This window comes from Ochotona princeps, chromosome 5 (assembly GCF_030435755.1).
Source record: "Ochotona princeps isolate mOchPri1 chromosome 5, mOchPri1.hap1, whole genome shotgun sequence".
Taxonomy (NCBI): domain Eukaryota; kingdom Metazoa; phylum Chordata; class Mammalia; order Lagomorpha; family Ochotonidae; genus Ochotona; species Ochotona princeps.
In genome coordinates, this window is record NC_080836.1 from 106,667,652 (window position 1) to 106,684,932 (window position 17,281).

At 49.7% G+C, this 17,281-nt stretch overlaps 1 protein-coding gene across 1 annotated transcript in view; it reads left to right on the top strand.

Annotated features, from left to right (window-relative positions):
• The first annotated feature begins 1,704 nt into the window (after positions 1-1,704).
• The window catches only part of RBM44 (RNA binding motif protein 44), a 29,654-nt gene continuing 14,077 nt past the window's right edge, over positions 1,705-17,281 (top strand). Inside the window, exons 1-12 of the mRNA XM_058664306.1 lie at positions 1,705-1,787; positions 2,334-2,835; positions 3,066-3,124; positions 5,331-5,507; positions 6,269-6,452; positions 6,540-6,562; positions 6,683-6,767; positions 7,178-7,277; positions 9,092-9,220; positions 13,165-13,244; positions 13,353-13,423; positions 15,073-15,358. Of these exons, the coding sequence (XP_058520289.1) occupies positions 1,705-1,787; positions 2,334-2,835; positions 3,066-3,124; positions 5,331-5,507; positions 6,269-6,452; positions 6,540-6,562; positions 6,683-6,767; positions 7,178-7,277; positions 9,092-9,220; positions 13,165-13,244; positions 13,353-13,423; positions 15,073-15,358 (1,779 nt within the window). The remainder of the gene's footprint in view (positions 1,788-2,333; positions 2,836-3,065; positions 3,125-5,330; positions 5,508-6,268; positions 6,453-6,539; positions 6,563-6,682; positions 6,768-7,177; positions 7,278-9,091; positions 9,221-13,164; positions 13,245-13,352; positions 13,424-15,072; positions 15,359-17,281) is intronic.

The window sequence follows — 17,281 nt, forward strand, 5'->3', positions numbered from 1 at the left end:
GCCAAGGCCGTGATGGAGACAATCTCTGGAAAACACCATCCCAGTGGTGGAGGGAACCTCCCAGAAGGCCAGGGCCCAGGTGGGTGGAGGGAACCTCCAGGGAGGCGAGGGCCCAAGTGGGTGGAGGGGAGCCCCCGGGGAAGGAAGGATCCAGGTGGGAGGAGGGAACCTCCAGGGAGGCGAGGGCCCAGGTGGGCAGAGGAAGCCCCCGGCAAGGCAGGCCCAGGTGGGTGGTGTAGACAGCTCTCTCCAGGGTTGCTGCTCTTAGATCTATCTCCACCAGTGATATGCTGAGACTCAGTGTGTTGGCCAGTTGGCAGGCTTATCAGCTGACTGAGTGAGTAGGAAGGAATGGACAGGATCTTTCAGGGAAGAGAAAGTGGTGAGGGACCTGCCCAGCCACCGCTGAGGGCTGCCAACGGTTACAGACTACTTCCAGGGTGCCAGTGGTGAGAGACAGACATGGCTTTGATTGTTGCGAATGTGACCGTAGAAGAGAAAACAAGAAGTGACAGGAACATGGAAAGCTGCTCACTTTTCCCGTTGTGAGTCATGTGACTTTAACTGTTGAGATATTCTAGATTGGAACAGAAACCCCAGCCTGCGTTATTCATGAGGCACATCTGAAACAGAAAGGCTTGAAACTGGGCGAGTTAGGAAACGAATAAGAGCACGTGACTGATACAGAGAGCGAACAGGGTGGGGCGTCTGCTAGTGGGAATAGGGCTGGGTCGGGGGCAGGTCAGCCGGGACTAACCAGAGCTCTGTGTGGGATGCTGGTATGAACACTGTGCCAGGGTGTCAGCCCCCTTGTGAAATGTGACTATCTGGACATACAGTTACGGTACTCGGTGAGCTGTCACTGGTCTTCCTGCCACCTGTGTGCTGTGCCAAGGCCTCGCTGTCCGCTCAGTGGTCTCTGTGCCACACTGCGTGCTGTGGACCAAGTGGCTCCAACAAGAGAGGCTTTTCTCGCTGCGGGACGATGAAGTCTGAGGTCCCCATGCTCACAGGATCAGGTCCTGTGCTTGGGGCTGGCAGTTTTCTTGCTGTATCCTCACCTTAGGGCAAGTGGGCAGCCTCAGAGTCTGACCAGAAGCCCCACCGCCAGGCACCATCACTGTGGGGCTCTGAGCTTCCACTTGGGAGTTTTGGGGATCATCGCCACCTGATAGGAGCTCCCACAGGGTAGCTTCATGGCTAATGTACAGAGTGCTCCGACACTGGGAGATGCTTGGACCAAACCATGGCTCAGGTCTTGCCTAGTGTCCACATTTTAAAATGCTATGGACATTTCTTTCTTTCTTTCTTTGTTTAGCAGACAGAGCTCCTAGTGCAAAGAAAGGAAATGCGTTACTGTCTTGTGGTTGTAATGAAGTCACATCAATGTTGCGGTGCCCTGGTGACGCCTGGAACGACAGAGAACTGAGGAACACGGACAGAATCAGTGTGTCAGAGCCGTCCTCTCTGGGGAGTCAAGCTAGTGACACAGAAAGCACTCACTCTCAGTTGAGTGAGTCTGAAGACAAGAGGGAGTGTGTTTGCTTGAATGCAACATACTCTATACATTTTTCAAACTCACAACTGAAGAATGGAAGGTCTCGTCAGTTGAATTTACAATTAGATCCTGAACTGCAGAAAGGAAAGGAGACATTTTTTGATATTTTGAAACATCAAAGTAGTGAAATGGTTGGCTTAGAAAGAATGTCCGAGGCAGCGGCTGAGGACGGGCAGAGTCGTGCCCCGGAGGAGGACTCCCGGCAGGAGTATCACAGCACAGAAGAGGGGTACGTGAGTAACCGTGCCTCTCCCGACAGGAGGATGGGGCCGTGCAAGTCTCGCCTTGTGACCTCGGGGGATTCAGGTGGTGAGGCCGAGTGCGCCAGCCATGCCCTTGGGCTGGGAAGAGGCTCTGTCCTCTCCTTAGATTCACTGGAGGTCTGCGAACAGGAAGACTCACCTGGTGACTCCGCCTGTCAGGATGCTGCGAGGTGGAAAGGATGCCACAAACAAAAGCATGAGCAGCGTCAGGCGCGGGAGACTGGTTTGACGTCCCGCGCGGTCGGTGATGATGTCATACTAGCAGGCAGTTTTGGAAACCAAGCATCTGCATCTGAGACTGCTTTTTTGAACTCTCAAAACACATTAAAAACGAAAATTTATACTGAAAAAGTGAAAGCCCAAATAACTGAAATTATAAATTTTTGTGGAAACACAACTGCTGAAAACAAACTTTTACAGCACCTTGAAAATGCTAGCACACTGGCACAGGCTGGAGCCTTAGAGGCCTTACTGCAGCCCCGGGACGAGCACCCGACTCCCTGGACCTTCAGGTTGGACGAGTCGGTCATTTCCGCCTGTGAATATTCACGGTACAGAAGTGTGCAGAGTAGCCCTGAGGTTTCTGTTAACACGCCGAGGAATGCAGCCAGACATGGCCAGGCCGTGCAGGAGGAGAGCTCCCCGGGAGCTGGTAGCAGTATCAGCACAGCATGCCGTCCTGCTATGGCAGGGGCACGCCCCCTTGCGGGGCCCAGAGTGGCGAGCTACACGGTCACCGTTGACCAGACAGTGGACGTCAGCACAGACTTCAGGGCCTGCTTCACGACCAGCAGGGCCACAAGTGCCAGGCCTCGCGTGGTGTCAGCGTCATGCAACACGGAGATCACGATGATGAGCAAAAAGCGGCCTAGCGAATGTCACCATGAGAAACGAAGTGTAGCATGCAATACAGAGTGGTCCTACGGTCAGGATCCACACATGACTGCCACAGAAGGACCCAGAGCATCGACCTCAGTGGGCAGTTTAAAACCTAATGGAAATGTCCTAAACAAGGTAAAATAAATATGGTTAATACAATTTTCTTTGACTTTTTATAGAGTTTATGTTAATGCATTTGGTTTGTTTAGTTCCGGCTTCTATGAGAATGGCTCGCAGAGTGATCTGCTGGCAGCTGTTCCTACCAAGTTCACTAGAGGTTGAGTTCTACATTTTATCAGATTGGAGCTTCAAATAGAACGTGAATTGCATATCAGGCACTATCTCATTGTAAATCTTGCTTTCAGGACTCTCAAGAACTGAAGAATCTATTTGATACTGCGGACTTAGAGAAGCATCCTGAGAGGTATGTTGGAAAGCAGCTTGCAGGTGCACAGGGAAAGCCCCAGTCACGGCCTTGTGGCGTCCCGAGTTGGGTTCCAGAAGCAGGTGACCTGTGGCAGCCAGCAATAAGGAAGGACCTTGAAACAGAAAGAGGCACAGCAAAGTGTTTGGTTCTGTAACAGCTGCTAAGGAAGATGTAAACAATATGTGATGATACATTTAAGAACAATTTTTAACTAGAGCAGGGTGGAGTCAGTTGGGTTGAGTTAGGCTTCAATGCCCATGATGTACACGAGCTCTCCATGGGATTAGGGCAGACTGGACCAGTCCACTGCACATTCTGGCAGGCACAGGAGCTGGGGGGCCTGTCCATTGGGGGTTATCGGGGGTCGCTGTGGCTGGGCTGCAGCTCCCCCGTCGTACATGAGGGCCGGGTGTGTGTTGGACTGGGCTGGGATGGGCTGGACCGGACCACAGCACCCATTGACTTGGAGGGTAGAACAAATTGGTCGACTACCCCAGTGAAACTTGACAGCAGATTTCTGGGCCAGTGGGGACTCGGAGGTGGACAGTGACAGCCAGTCGACCCCGGAAGGATTTCCTCATCCGTGGAGCAGCGATAGGAGCAGGATCTGAGAACTCTGGGGAACACATGAGCAGAACCCTCGGAAAATGCTCCACAGTGGGGATCCTGGGGTGACGTCAGGTGGCAGCTCCCCAGTCCCCGGTTAATGCAGTGGTGAGGAGCCTGGGTGTGGTTTCCCCTCTCCCCTGTCTACAGGAAGAAGAATGTGTAAACAGGGGTCTCACCCATGGCGCCCTGATCCTCGACCCTTCCCACCCTTATTGACTGTGTAAACACCATCAATAATAAAATAAAATAAAAAGCTCTTGACCAAAGCTTGGTTTAGGTCGAAAAATCCATTGATTCTGAATAAATGAAGTTGCTGCCTTAAATTAGAATCATTTTGTTGCTGTTAAAGAAAGTATAAATTTGGACCTGGTACAGTAGTCTAGTGGCTAATGTCCTTGATTTGCACACGCCAGGATCCCATATGGCTGCTGGTTTGTGTCCCAGCATTGCTGCTTCCAGTCCAGCTCCCTGCTTGTGGCCTGGAAACACAGTTGAGAATGACCCAAGACTTTGGGACCCTGCACCCATGTGGGAGACGAGGGGGAGGCTCCTGGCTCCTGGTTTTGGATTGGCACAGCCCCAGCCATTGTGGCTTCTTGGGGAATGAATCAGTGGACACAAGATCTTCCTCCTATATACATCTGCTATTCCAGTAAAAATAAGTAAATCTTTACTAAAATATAAATTTGAGGATTTTTTTTATTTCCTTGGCTCATCACATACATTTAACTGACTTTTGAAATCTTTATTTTCAGAAGCTATTATTCCTATAGTTTTACCATCTTTAGTAAGAATTTATTTAAACTTGACAAAAAAAATGAGTTTTTTTTTCATGTTAGATTTTTGATGATGTTTACGTTTTGAGAAGGGTGCGTGCCCATGTGGACCACTGACTAGGGTGGGAAGGGGCCAGGAATGGGGCAAGTGGATGAGATGCTGTTTCCAATCTCCTGTTCTTTCTGTATCTGGGGAAGGGAGGAGGGGGAGAGGGACACTCCCAGCAGCCTACCTGCACCAGTATCCAAGGATGTGGGATGGCCACTCGATGTCGACCCAGGGTCCCTGATGTGGAGCGTGTTCTGAGGGGACTGCTTCAGTGGTTTCAGTAGTTCTGGGATGCTGTTGGTCTTGTTGCTCCAAGGTTGCAGAAACTCCTCCAAGGTCCATTGGCTGACAGTTCACCTCAGCCTCCACCCAGCCAGACACCTGCAGTCGAAGCTCAGCCAGGAGAGTTGTCCCAGTTCAACCTTCCATGGTATAAGCTGTCCTCTGCAAGCCCCAATGATCTGTTATGTTCCCCATGTGTGTCTGGGCATGCCGTTCACTGCACCGTCTTCAGCAAGCAAGGAGGCCCAGTTCTGACACATGTACTCGGTGGTCAGACCACAGATTCTGGGGTTCTCCCTGTGGTTGAGTTTTGTGTCCAACGATTTAGTTAAGAAAGTTCCGAAAGAAACCTCACCAGAGGTGACCCCCAGACCTGACTCCTGTGTGTACTAGCCAGTGCAGGGAGCAGTTTGAATCTGTTTTGGCAGATGTGTTAATTCTGTAGAAACTTTCTGGACGCTGACCCAATTCTGACTTTGTTGTAAAGGGATTTGCAGCTCTCTAAAGACACAGAGAGGACTCTGCCCTCAGTGTGCTGTGAGAAGATGAAGCAGCGAGCCCTGAGCGCCGAGCTGCACCTCCTGGACATCCATTACGAGCTGTGCCATCGCCACTGCTGTGAGCTGCACAGGCTGCTGACCGACGAGGGAGCAGCGCTTGGCCGGTGCGGGGGCCCTGTCATCTGCCTGTTCTTACGACCTGCCAAGGGCTTCACGTTTGTTCTTGGTTTTCTTTTGTTTACTGTTTGTTTTCTTTGTTTTGAAAAAAATATTTTTATGTCAAAGGCAAATTTATAGAGAGAAGGATAGAGAGAGAAAGTTATGCTATTTGCTGGTTTATTCCCCAAATGGCTGCAAAGGCTGAGCCTCCTGTGTGGGTGCAGGGTCCCAAGTCTCTAGGCCATCCTCCACTGCTTTCCCAGGCTGCAGGCAGGGAGCTGGATTGAAAATGGAGCAGAGCTGTCAGGACAGGAACGCTGCCCATATAATGCCAGCACTTACAGGTGGAGGATTAGCCTGTTGAGCCATGATGTAGGCCCCTAGGTTTGTTCTTAAACACTGCTTTTCTTTCTTGAAGGGCAAAATCAGTGGTAGGTTGTAGCTATTTTTTAGCTGGTCTAAGGGTGATGGGCTTTTAGAAGTTCTACATGAGCGCAGGGTTGGCATGATGAGTTTAGCAAAGACAGGTTTGATTTGATGTTTCTAAATTCCAGCTAAGAGAGAAACTAGAGGGTTTTGCCTTACATTTTACAGCGTTCTCGGCTTTTAGAAAGGATGATTGTACTTCTAGAAAAACACCTTTATTCAACATTTAAGATTTTTTAAAAGTTTAAGAACTGATAGGATTAGAACTAAGGATAATAATAAAATGTTGATGTTAAATGGCTGGCTTGTCCCTAACTTAGCCTTTTGAATTTTTGAACAGGAATTTGCCAAGTAGTTCTGCTAGGAAGGAGCTTGGATCAGCCCTGCAGTCTGTTTTGAGAGCCTTGAAAGTTAGATATGCGTGTTTGAAAGACAGAGTCGAGCAGGGTGTTCCCCTGGAAGAGCTGCCTCCGCTCTCGGTGGAGTCCAAGCTGCTGTCGGACTTCTCGGCCTTTGCCTCCAGGGTATGTGTGCGCCTCTGCGTTCAGGTGTGCCTCTGACTTCATTCAGTGTAAAACCCCTTAAACAGAGATGTTTCTGTTCTCTTTCAGTTAATGAAAGAAGACTCACAGGTGTAAGTTATGGTTTCATCTCAAAATATGTTGGTTCTTAAAAACGCTTAATTCATTTGGTTAATTTCAAATGTTCTGTGTTTAGAACATTAATAAGTCTAATGGAATGTTTATGTGTTTAGGTTTTCAGGCGCAGACTTGGCACGAGGTGATCAGGGTTCACGTGGAGTAGACATATCCTCAAGCCTGAAAAAGACACTCTCACAAGTGAGACATTTTAAAGCTCCTTAGTGTAAATCTTTCATTTTAACTGAACTATAATTTTCAGAAACGTGTGTTCTGTCTGCCCAGCTGGCTTGTGGTGCACTCTCATTTACTCGTTAGGGGAGCAGAGGGGTCAGTTTAGGTTCAGTCCTGGTCGTCCATGCCCAGGCAGTGCGCTGGCCTGGTCGGGCATGGCTGGGTCCTGGTCGTCCATGCCCAGGCAGTGCGCTGGCCTGGGCGGGCATGGCTGGGTCCTGGTCGTCCATGCCCAGGCAGTGCGCTGGCCTGGGCGGGCATGGCTCGGTCCTGGTCGTCCATGCCCAGGCTGTGCGCTGGCCTGGGTGGGCATGGCTTGGTCCTGGTCGTCCATGCAACGTCCTTCCTTACGGTTGTTCTGTTATCTTACTCCTCAGGTGACCTTACTGGCTGAACAAGACACATCACCCAATAAAGATGGTTTAGAAAATGGTGATGTAAATGTAGAGTTTAGTCAGCTGAAACTTGATGATGAAGGTCAGTACCAAAAATCAGAGCAGTTAACTCATTAAATCCAAGTAAATATGCGTATGAACTTTGATGCGGGGAGGGAATTCAAATGGTTTTTTCATCTGTTTTTACCTATTTGAACAGCAGACATCAATGCTCTATTTCACTCTCCAAATGCCTCCAGTAGCCAGGGACAGCCGGGGCTGAGCTGGGCCCCGGCCAGCAGCCAGGGACAGCCGGGGCTGAGCCAGGTCCTGGCCAGTAGCCAGAGACAGCCAGGGACAGCCGGGACTGAGCCGGGTCCAGGCCAGCAACCAGAGACAGCCGGTAACAGCTGGGGCTAAGCCAAGTCCAGGCCGCAGCCGGGGACAGCTGGAGCTGAGCTGAGTCCTGGCCAGCAGCCAGGGACAGCCGAGACTGAGCCAGGTCCTGGTCAGCAGCCAGGGGTAGCCAGAGCTGAGCCGGCACCTGGTCAGCAGCCAGGGACAACTGGGGACAGCTGGAGCTGAGCTGGGTTCTGGCCAGCAGCCAGGGCCGAGACAGGTCCTGGACGGTAGCCAGGGACAGCAGCCAGGGACCCAGTTTGATTCTCTCCTAGGGCAGTAGGACTCGATCCTGAGCTCTGCTTCCAGGGTGCACGTCAGCAGGATGCCGGCGTCAAGGCAGAGCTAGGACCTGGACCAGGCGCTGCAGTGGCTCCCACGTGGTGTCCTCAGCACAGTCCCAATGTCCAGCCCACAGATGAATGGCATTCCTGGGATCACGATTAAGTGTATTCCTGGGTTATGTATTGGACATCTTTAAGGTCATATATCTGATAATCTCATGTTATAATACCGACCTTTATACTTCCACTTCATGTTTCCAATATGTAAAAGTCTGTAGCATATAACTTGTATGTCTATAAATTGTGTACATTTTTTTCTTTTTCCCTCAATGCAAAAGTATTTTAAAAGTCATCAGTGAAATAAAGATATAGTAATTGCTTAAAAATAAAAGAACATTTACTTATTTGGAAGAATTACACAGAGGGAGAGATCTTCCCCCCCTGATTCATTCATTCCTTGGATGGCCCCAGTGACCAGGGCTGGACCAGGGCTGGCCCAGAGCCAGGAGCAGGGAGCTGGACTGAAGGTGGGGCAGCCAGGACATGGACTGGTGCCTGTAAGGGACGCTGGGTTAAGGTGGAGCAGCCAGGACGTGGACTGGTGCCTGTAAGGGTGCTGGGTTAAGGTGGGGCAGCCAGGACGTGGACTGGTGCCTGTAAGGGACGCTGGGTTAAGGTGGAGCAGCCAGGACGTGGACTGGTGCCTGTAAGGGACGCTGGGTTAAGGTGGAGCAGCCAGGACGTGGACTGGTGCCTGTAAGGGACGCTGGGTTAAGGTGGGGCAGCCAGGACGTGGACTGGTGCCTGTAAGGGACGCTGGGTTAAGGTGGAGCAGGCAGGACGTGAACTGGTGCCTGTATGGGACGCTGGCACTGCAGGCAGCAGCTCTAAGCTCGTGCCAGGTGTGGCCCAATGCAGCTCTTCAATCCCTTTGAAGATGTTCACTGGCATTTGTATGGAGTAATAGTGTCTTTTCTTCAGTAAAGAGCAATTTAATAATCAAAGAAGTCAACTTTCTAGTGAGTTACAGATCTTATTAAAGGGCACAAATCAGACTGAGAGGAATTTCTTTTTCAAGGACTGGTGAAAATGCCTTCAGAGACAACCTCTGCATTGATTGTATTTTGTTAATATTGATCATGTGGTTCAGACATAATTTATCCTAGCTTACTGGAGTAGGGTAACTATTATATGTAATATTATATGTAATTCCTCTTTGTCTTCAATCTTTTAGATTACAGACATTACCAAGAAGTGAGTGAAAGCTGGTTTGATGCTCGAGAGAACCTGACAGGAGTGGACCCTTCAGGAACACGAGGCAGCCAAGTGGACCCTGACCAGTGGGCTCCAGAGGGCACACCCGGTTGGTTCTGGGGGAGGGATTACCAACTTGCAAATAGCACTTTCCCATTGTGTGTTGCTTGGAGGAACTGAGCTATTGTAATGTTTTTCCTGTTTGTAGCTTTTCTTTATAAATACAAAATAAGAAAATTGGCCAGTTGGAGCCTAAGCTTTTGAAGAGAAAACCAGCACTAAATGCTCTCTTTTCTCCCGGTTAAACTGGAGGATTCAGTCAGCAGGTGGTGGCCTGGCATTCCCTCCCGTACGGGAGGTGGACAGAGTCCGGCAGACCCTCCTCTCCCTCTGCCTGCCAAGCACTGTGCGCATGTGTGTGTGGGAGCCAGCCGCCTTCCCCGCCAGGCGCACAGTGCCAACCAGGCGGGTTCCAGTTAGAGCTGCCTGCGTTTCCTGCTGGGGCCTCTTCAGGATCCGCTCATCTGTACACAGCCCTGATTGCTGATTCAGAATTCCCTTTGGAATCCGTGCTTATGTGCGGCTGTCATTTCTAAGGTTGCTTACGCTGTACCTTCGTTTTTCCCTATATGCATCTTTGGATTTTTCTTCCTATTTACCATGATAGCAATGGCTTCATTGGTTCTTTTCTGTGCTTGTAGAACTAACGCTTGTTACGATTTTAAGTAAAATAGAAAATATGAAAAATCTAAATTACTTGAAGTATCTCCAAATTTCTGTAACCTATGAATATTTTACTGACCATTCTTTTATGTGCTTTTTAAAATTTTTTGGTTGTGTCTGAGAGGTCAATTTACAGAGAAAGGGCAAGATAGAGAGAAGGTCTTCCATCTGCTGGTTCATGCCCAAAGTGGCCACAGGAGCTGAGCTGAGCTGAGCTGAGCTAGAGCCAGGAGCAGGAGCTTCTTCTGGGCTCCCAAAGGACTTGGACTATCTTCTTCCGCTTCCCAGGCCATGAGCAGGGAGCTGGATCAGAAGTGGAGCCCATCTGGGATGCTGGCACCACAGGGTGGAGGATTAGTCTGTTGAGCTGTGCTATTTTTTTGTGTGTTTCTATAAGATATATTTCACATAAATAGAATTTGAAATAAATGTTGTTCATCATTTTTTGTCTTCTTTTTTCCAGGTACTATTTTTTCCATACCACCTCATGCTGCATACTTTACTGACTTCATCTCTGTCTTTTTAAAAATGACTTGTTTATTATAATTTTTTATTGGAAAGTTTATATATATAGAGAAGGAGAGACAGAGAGAAAGATCTTCCATCTACTGGTTTACTCCCCAAGTGGCTGCAGCGGCTAGAACTGAGCCAATCCAAAGCCAGGAGCTTCCTCCAGGTCTCCCATGTGGGTGCAGGGTCCCAAGGCTTTGGGCCGTCCTTGACTGCTTTCCCAGGCCACAAGCAGGGAGCTGGATGGGAAGTGGGGCAGCTGCAACGTGAACCAGCACCCACGTGGGATCCTGGTGCATCTAAAGCGAAGACTTTAGCCCCGAGGCTATTGTGCTGGGCCCTGACTTCATCTCTTTGGATTGCTCTCCTGCACCCAAGTGGTGGCTCAGTGGGGTCAGGATGTTGCGTGTACAGCTTTTACGTACTGCCTGTCTGCAGTACCAGGTGCAGTGTCCAGCCCCCAAGGGGTTAGCAGGTACTCTGTTGAACTAGTGAAGGAAGAGGTAGCAGGTGGATTGCATGGCTTCCTGTTATCCCTCTTTTAGCTAGGAAGCTACTTCAAAAAGTTGATGGCAACTGGAATTAAAGGTTTTATTTTGGTGCAAAAATATTTTGAAAACCAAGCATTCGAGGAGTCTTCAAAGTGCACGTGGAAAGGTGCGTGGATTTCACCTCATGCACTGTGATTTCTTGCCCCTTCCTCACTCTGGTGTAAAAATAGAAGCTATCATTTCATTGTTTTCTCTATGGAATATGTTGCAGTCGGAATACTAGTGAGTGAGTGAGCTTCCCTGGAGACGCAGGGCTTTGCCTGAGCTCTGCTGCCACTCCTTCAGACTGGGCCTGAACTCCTGAGGCCTCCACATCCTGCTCATGAGCCGGCAGAGCCCCACGGCCTCGTGTGGGGTGCATGGAGGGAAGGACCTGGGTGAGGGGTGTGTGCTGCTGGGTGCGTGCCTGGCCGTGAGCGGCGTTCAGAACTGTGAAGCTGCTCCACTGTTGTGCAGTAGAATGATGAACCATGAACAGAAGCTACACAAAGACTGCATCAGATCAATTTGTATCCACCCACTTCCAGCCCTCCATGTGTACTAGGTGCAGAATCATGTAATAATTGGGATTCCAGCCCTCCATGTGTACTAGGTGCAGAATCATGTAATAATTGGGATTCCAGCCCTCCATGTGTACTAGGTGCAGAATCATGTAATAATTGGGATTCTGTGCACTGCATGCCTTCTGGTTCAGATTAGCTGCTCTTCACTCAAGTTTTGTCTTCAGGAAAATGTTTTGTTTGTTTGTTTTAACAAATAAGAAAAAGAGCATGTATCTGTAGGACCAGAGCTGTGGAGCTGCCGGTCAAGCCCCCACCTGTGCTGCGGGCATCTCACACAGCCCTGGTTTCAGTCCCAGCTGCTCCCCTTCCAGTCCATCGCCTGGACACTGGGGCCCTCAGCCACGTGGGAGACCCAGATGGAGTTCCAGGCTCTCAGGCCTGGGCCAGCCCTTGCGCTTACAGCTGTTTGGGGAATGAACCAGTAAAAGGAAGTGTGCTTGCTCTCTCTCACGCGCGCTCTCGCTCACTGTACCTTTCACACTGGTAAATACAACTTTTTATAAACAATAAGGGACCTGTATCTGTAGCCCTAGCGTTTGTGGTTTCCGAAGTTGTGCTGTGTAAGCCAGGTCGTTCCTCCACCTCTGCTCGCATGACCTTACCATTCTCACGCACATTTCTGACACGCTGAGAGTGGCCTGGTGTAAAGGTTATCTTGGTATGATTTCCCAGGAGGGAAAGGTGTAAAGAAAGCTCTCGGACTCTGAGCTTTGGCTGATGTTGCCCCTGGGACTTGCCTGCTGCCTCTTCCTCTGGGCACCCATGTTCCGGGTGGTGCTTCTCAGGTAGACACTGGGGTGCCTGCCTCGGCTCTGACAGGGCTCGTGATGTATGTTTGAGCCAAAAGAAATTGTGGGCAAGCATTTGGTGCATCCATTAGAAGATTGAATATCACGCCTGGTGCGGTGGCCTAGTGGCTAAAGTCCTCGCCTTAAACACTCCAGGATCCCATGTGGGCGCTGGTTCTAATCCCGGCAGCTCCACTTCCCATCCAGCTCCCTGCTCTGGTCTGGGTAAGTAGTCAAGGACGGCCCAAAGCCTTGGGACCCTGTACCTGCATGGGAGACCCAGAAGAAGTTCCTGCTTCCTGGCTTTGGATTGGTGTAGCACCGGCCATTGCAGTCACTTGGGGAGTGAAGCATCGGACAAAAGATCTTCCTCTGTCTCTCCTCTGAATGTCAGCTTCTTCAAGATGAAATTGTGAAGATCCAAAAGTCTTGATTTATCTATCGTTATTGGAAAGTCAGATATACAGAGAGGAGGAGAGACAGAGAGGAAGATCTTCGTCCACTGATCGGCTCCCCAGATGGCTGCAATGACCAGAGCTGAGCCGATCCGAATCCAGGAGCCAGGAGCCTCTTGTGGGTCTCCCATGTGGGTGCAGGGTCCCAAGGCCTTGATCCATCCTCTACTGCCTTCCCAGGCCACAAGCAGGGAGCAGGATGGGAAGTGGACTGCTGTATGGGAACTGGCACGCATATGGGATCCTGGCACGTGCAAAGCAAGGACTTTTAATTACTAGGCTACCATGCCAGGCCCAAGATGCAAAAATCCTAAAACTGTTACAGGCTCTTGGTCTTTAGTGTAATTACTATAGTAAGATTTGCCATGATTGAATAAAATGAATATATAATAGTTGCCACGTCCCCCTAAAATGTATATAATTATGACCATGTGTGTTGTATATTATGCATTTGTGTAAGCAGAAATGAAGGCTGCTGAGCCATCTGGAAGAGAGAGAGGTTTTCTAATACATGTTGGAGGTCTCTGCCCTTCAGTCTCTGAGGTAGGCCAGGGTCCCTCTGTTCAGCTTCGTTTTTAAATATGAAGTAAAATTGTCCTTATTCTCATTACTTTTTCTAAACTTTCCAAGCATTTATTTCTCTTCATTTAGGCTGATTTAAGGTCTTGTTTCCAGAAGTACCAAGTTTCTGAAATTTCAATTGATGACTCTTCTGATTACAGGTATAGTTCCCAAGTTCCGTAAGTGTGCCTCCCAGTGTGTGCGCCGGGTGTCGGGGGGTCTGTGTTAGCCCCCACGTCAGGGCCGCTCCGCCAGACGGGGCAGTCAGGAACTGGTGCTGCCCTTCCGTCGTGTTCTTAATGGTATAGTGAGGACATGCTGGGTACTTATTACAAATCACTGCATGGGGAAGTGGAGTGTGGCAGTTCAGAGGGTGGGCTCCAGTGCAGGGGGCTGGTTCGTTCCCTGCTCCGTCAGGACTGGGTCCTGAACATGGCATTTAATTATTGTTTAGTTGATGGTTTTCAGTGTTTAGTGGCAGCATTTATAGTCACTTCTGATTTGCTTGTGACATTGCCAGGTCATGCAAAAGTATCAGATAGCAAGGGTGATCCCGTTGTGAAAATGCCAGCACTTTGTATCATTAGAAGCGATGGCTGTGCGCAGGCCTCTCATCTCACTTGCACCTGTCCTGTTCCTGCCTGCTCGCCTTCCTCTGTCTTCATGTTAATACGTACCCTGGCGGCAACCGATGGGGACACCAGGACCCTCCCTCTCTCCCTTGCCATTCCAGTAAACCATTTTGTAAAAATAGCCCTAATTGTCATTGGTGTTGGAATATGTTAAAAATAGGTATTTGCTTTTATTACTCTCAAGTTTTTATCACTTTTTATTTGGCTTTTTATGTGAGATTCACGGGTTCAGCTATATTAAAGCAGCATTACAGTCCTCGGAGCATTACCTGATGTGAAAGGTAGTTTTAGAAAGACTGTTCTTAGAAACTTCTTGCTGAAGTGTTGCACATTCCATGTGGAAATTTACAAATATAAAATACAAAGCAGCTGTGATAGTTTGTCTGTTCAGAAATGCTTGCCCTTCAGCTGGAATTTTTTTTCCTATCAGTGGTGGTTTGTAGAGTTAATTCTTACCCAACTCAGTTTTTTGGTTAAAAGTCAAACTTTGGTTTTGGTCAGTGTTTTCTTGGTACAAGTTATAAAAACAGCATACTATTATGCTACATGTTCTTAAAGTTTGCCTTCGCATTTAACCCTTTGGAGTATACACGTTTGTGTAAAGGAACGCATCTTAAGTGTCTGTGGAGCTAGCTAGTCGCCTGTAGCCCACTGGCCTTTGCAGGGCTGGGTGCTCGATATTGCCAATGGACAAGTGATGGGAAGGCGGGACAGGCGTTTGGCGCAGGAGTTGCAGTGCCATGGAGCAGCTGCCCTCCAAGGGGAGTCCCTGGGTTCGCGTCCTCCGCTCTGGACTTGCACTTCTGTGGGCTGCACAGGCGGTGGCAGGTCCCCGCCTCCCTGTGGGGACATGGCTCGGGCTCCTGACGCCAGCCACTGTAGGCGTCCAGGAAGTAGGAACAGCATCTCTTCTCCCCAGCTCCGCACCTGCTCCTTCTCTGCCTTGAGAAACATACTTTTAAGAGATTATTAAGTAATAATGCATAAATATTTACTAGCTTTTATTTCCTATTTTTAGTTTAGCTTTAATTATCCTAAAGCTTCTTAGTGAAAATAACCTTTTTAATTTTTAAGAGTAGATACTCCTGTGATATTTTAGCCAGTAATTACAAAATTTAGCGTGAAGTAATTTACATTTATTCATGAAGAGCTGGTTGATTTTCTGCTTTTGATTTCAGGTATGCTTCTCTTGTTGTTAAGAAAAACGACGATGCCAAGATGGCTGTGAGGGAAATGAATGGGACAGAAATACATGGAAAATCAGTCAGTGTGCGGCTTGTCAAAACTCCTGGAGATCCTATGTCCCCACTGTCCTCCCAAAGTGGGGACAGAGTTAGCTTGATGAGTTCAGAGAAAAACACCAGCAGAGGAGTTGGTTCAGTGCCCTATGCCTCCAGACTGCCCCGAAGCAGGCCGCGGCCGCCGGGAGCCGAGCAGGACAGCGAGTGCTGCCCTCTGGACCAGGTGAGTGCTCCCTGTTGCTAAGTCGCTTTGTAGAACAAGTAATTCCACTGTCGGTGTGTCGCTGTGACAGGTTGTGGTGTTTGCACACCTCCAGTTGTTCCGGGATGGTGGGGCGAAGACCTCCGGGTCTGAATGGGGCTAGGTGACAAGGATGCCTCCTTTACCAGTCCTTTGCAGAGCAGTGCTCCGTAAGGGGGAAGGGACGTGTCGCTGTGCTTTCACAGCTTGTCACGAGAGTGTTAGCACCTGGGCTTGGCACCTTGAACGTGCCAGGATCCCATATGGACGCTGGTTCATGTCCTGGCAGCCCCACTTCCCATCCAGCTACCTGCCTGTGGCCTGGGAAAGCAGTCAAGGATGGCCCAAAGCCTTGGCACCTTGCACCCGCGTGGGAGACCCAGAAGAGGCTCCTGGCTTTGGACTGGTGCAGCACTGGCTGTTGCGGTCACTTGGGGAGTGAAGCAGTAGATGGAAGATCTTCCTCTCTCTCGCCTCCTCTCTGTATATCTGCCTTTCCAATAAAAATAAATACATATTTTGAAAAATTGTTAGCATCCATATGCCTTCGAGTTCAGTGTGGTGACGTTAAACACTTGGTAAAAAGGAAGTTAGTCTTGTTTGCTCTCACCCCACTGCTCAGCAAAATGCCCAGTGATTACCTCGGATTCCATACAGCTCCTAAAAATTCAATGCAAAAAATGTTCTTTTGGGTGTCCCTGACAAGTAGCCTGGGATGCAGTGCCGTGACTTACAACAGATGGCATCCTGACTTACATGCTACATACATACCCCAGGAATTTTTAACTTTAATGATGTAACATCACTTTTTTCTTATAACTTAAGATTGTAGTAATATTGCTAATAAATCTTTGAATAACTCAGAGTAACAATGAGTTTTAAATGTTTAGTTCAGAGACAGTGTTCCTACCTGCTAGTTCTTGCCCAAAGTGGTTAGGATGACTGAGGCTAGGCTAGCTGGAACCCAAGCCTGGGGGCTCCGGTGGGGAGTGACCCTGAATGCTGCGCCAGATGCCTGCCCTTCACCGAAGCTTCAGTCCATTCCTGCCTATTATCTCTGAGTTGTTTGCTTAAATATCTCTGTTTTTCCTCTGGATTGTTTCTGTATCACTGAAGAAGAGGCCGCCCTGTTGACACTGAAGTGCGTTGTGCTTTGGTCAGGAACCACTGACCGTGTCCGTGGGGTCCCAGGCTACAGCAGATGGCTCCACTGGTTGTGTCCGTGGGGTCCCAGGCTACAGCAGATGGCTCCACTGGTTGTGTCCGTGGGGTCCCAGGCTACAGCAGATGGCTCCACTGGCCGTGTCAGTGGGGTCCCGGGATGCAGCAGGTGGCTCCACTGACCGTGTCCGTGGGGTCCAGGCTGTAGCAGAGGGCTCCACTGGCCGTGTCCGTGGGGTCCCGGGATGCAGCAGGTGGCTCCACTGACCGTGTCCGTGGGGTCCCGGGATGCAGCAGGTGGCTCCACTGACCGTGTCCGTGGGGTCCAGGTGGCTCCACTGGCCGTGTCCATGGGGTCCCGGGATGCAGCAGGTGGCTCCACTGACCGTGTCCGTGGGGTCCAGGCTGTAGCAGAGGGCTCCACTGGCCGTGTCCGTGGGGTCCCGGGATGCAGCAGATGGCTCCACTGGCCGTGTCCGTGGGGTCCAGGTGGCTCCACTGGTTGTGTCCGTGGGGTCCCGGAATGCAGCAGGTGGCTCCACTGACCGTGTCCGTGGGGTCCCGGGCTCTGCTTATCTGTCCTTCCGCATGTCCACGCAGTCCCAGTCATTACTGCAGAGGAAGTCTTAGGATCAAGTGGAAGGTATCCACTGTGTTCTTTATCAGCATTGTTCTGGCTGTTCTGGTCTCTCTGGTTTTTGGTATAAATTTTTGAGATTTACTAATTTTATTAGGAAGTCAGAA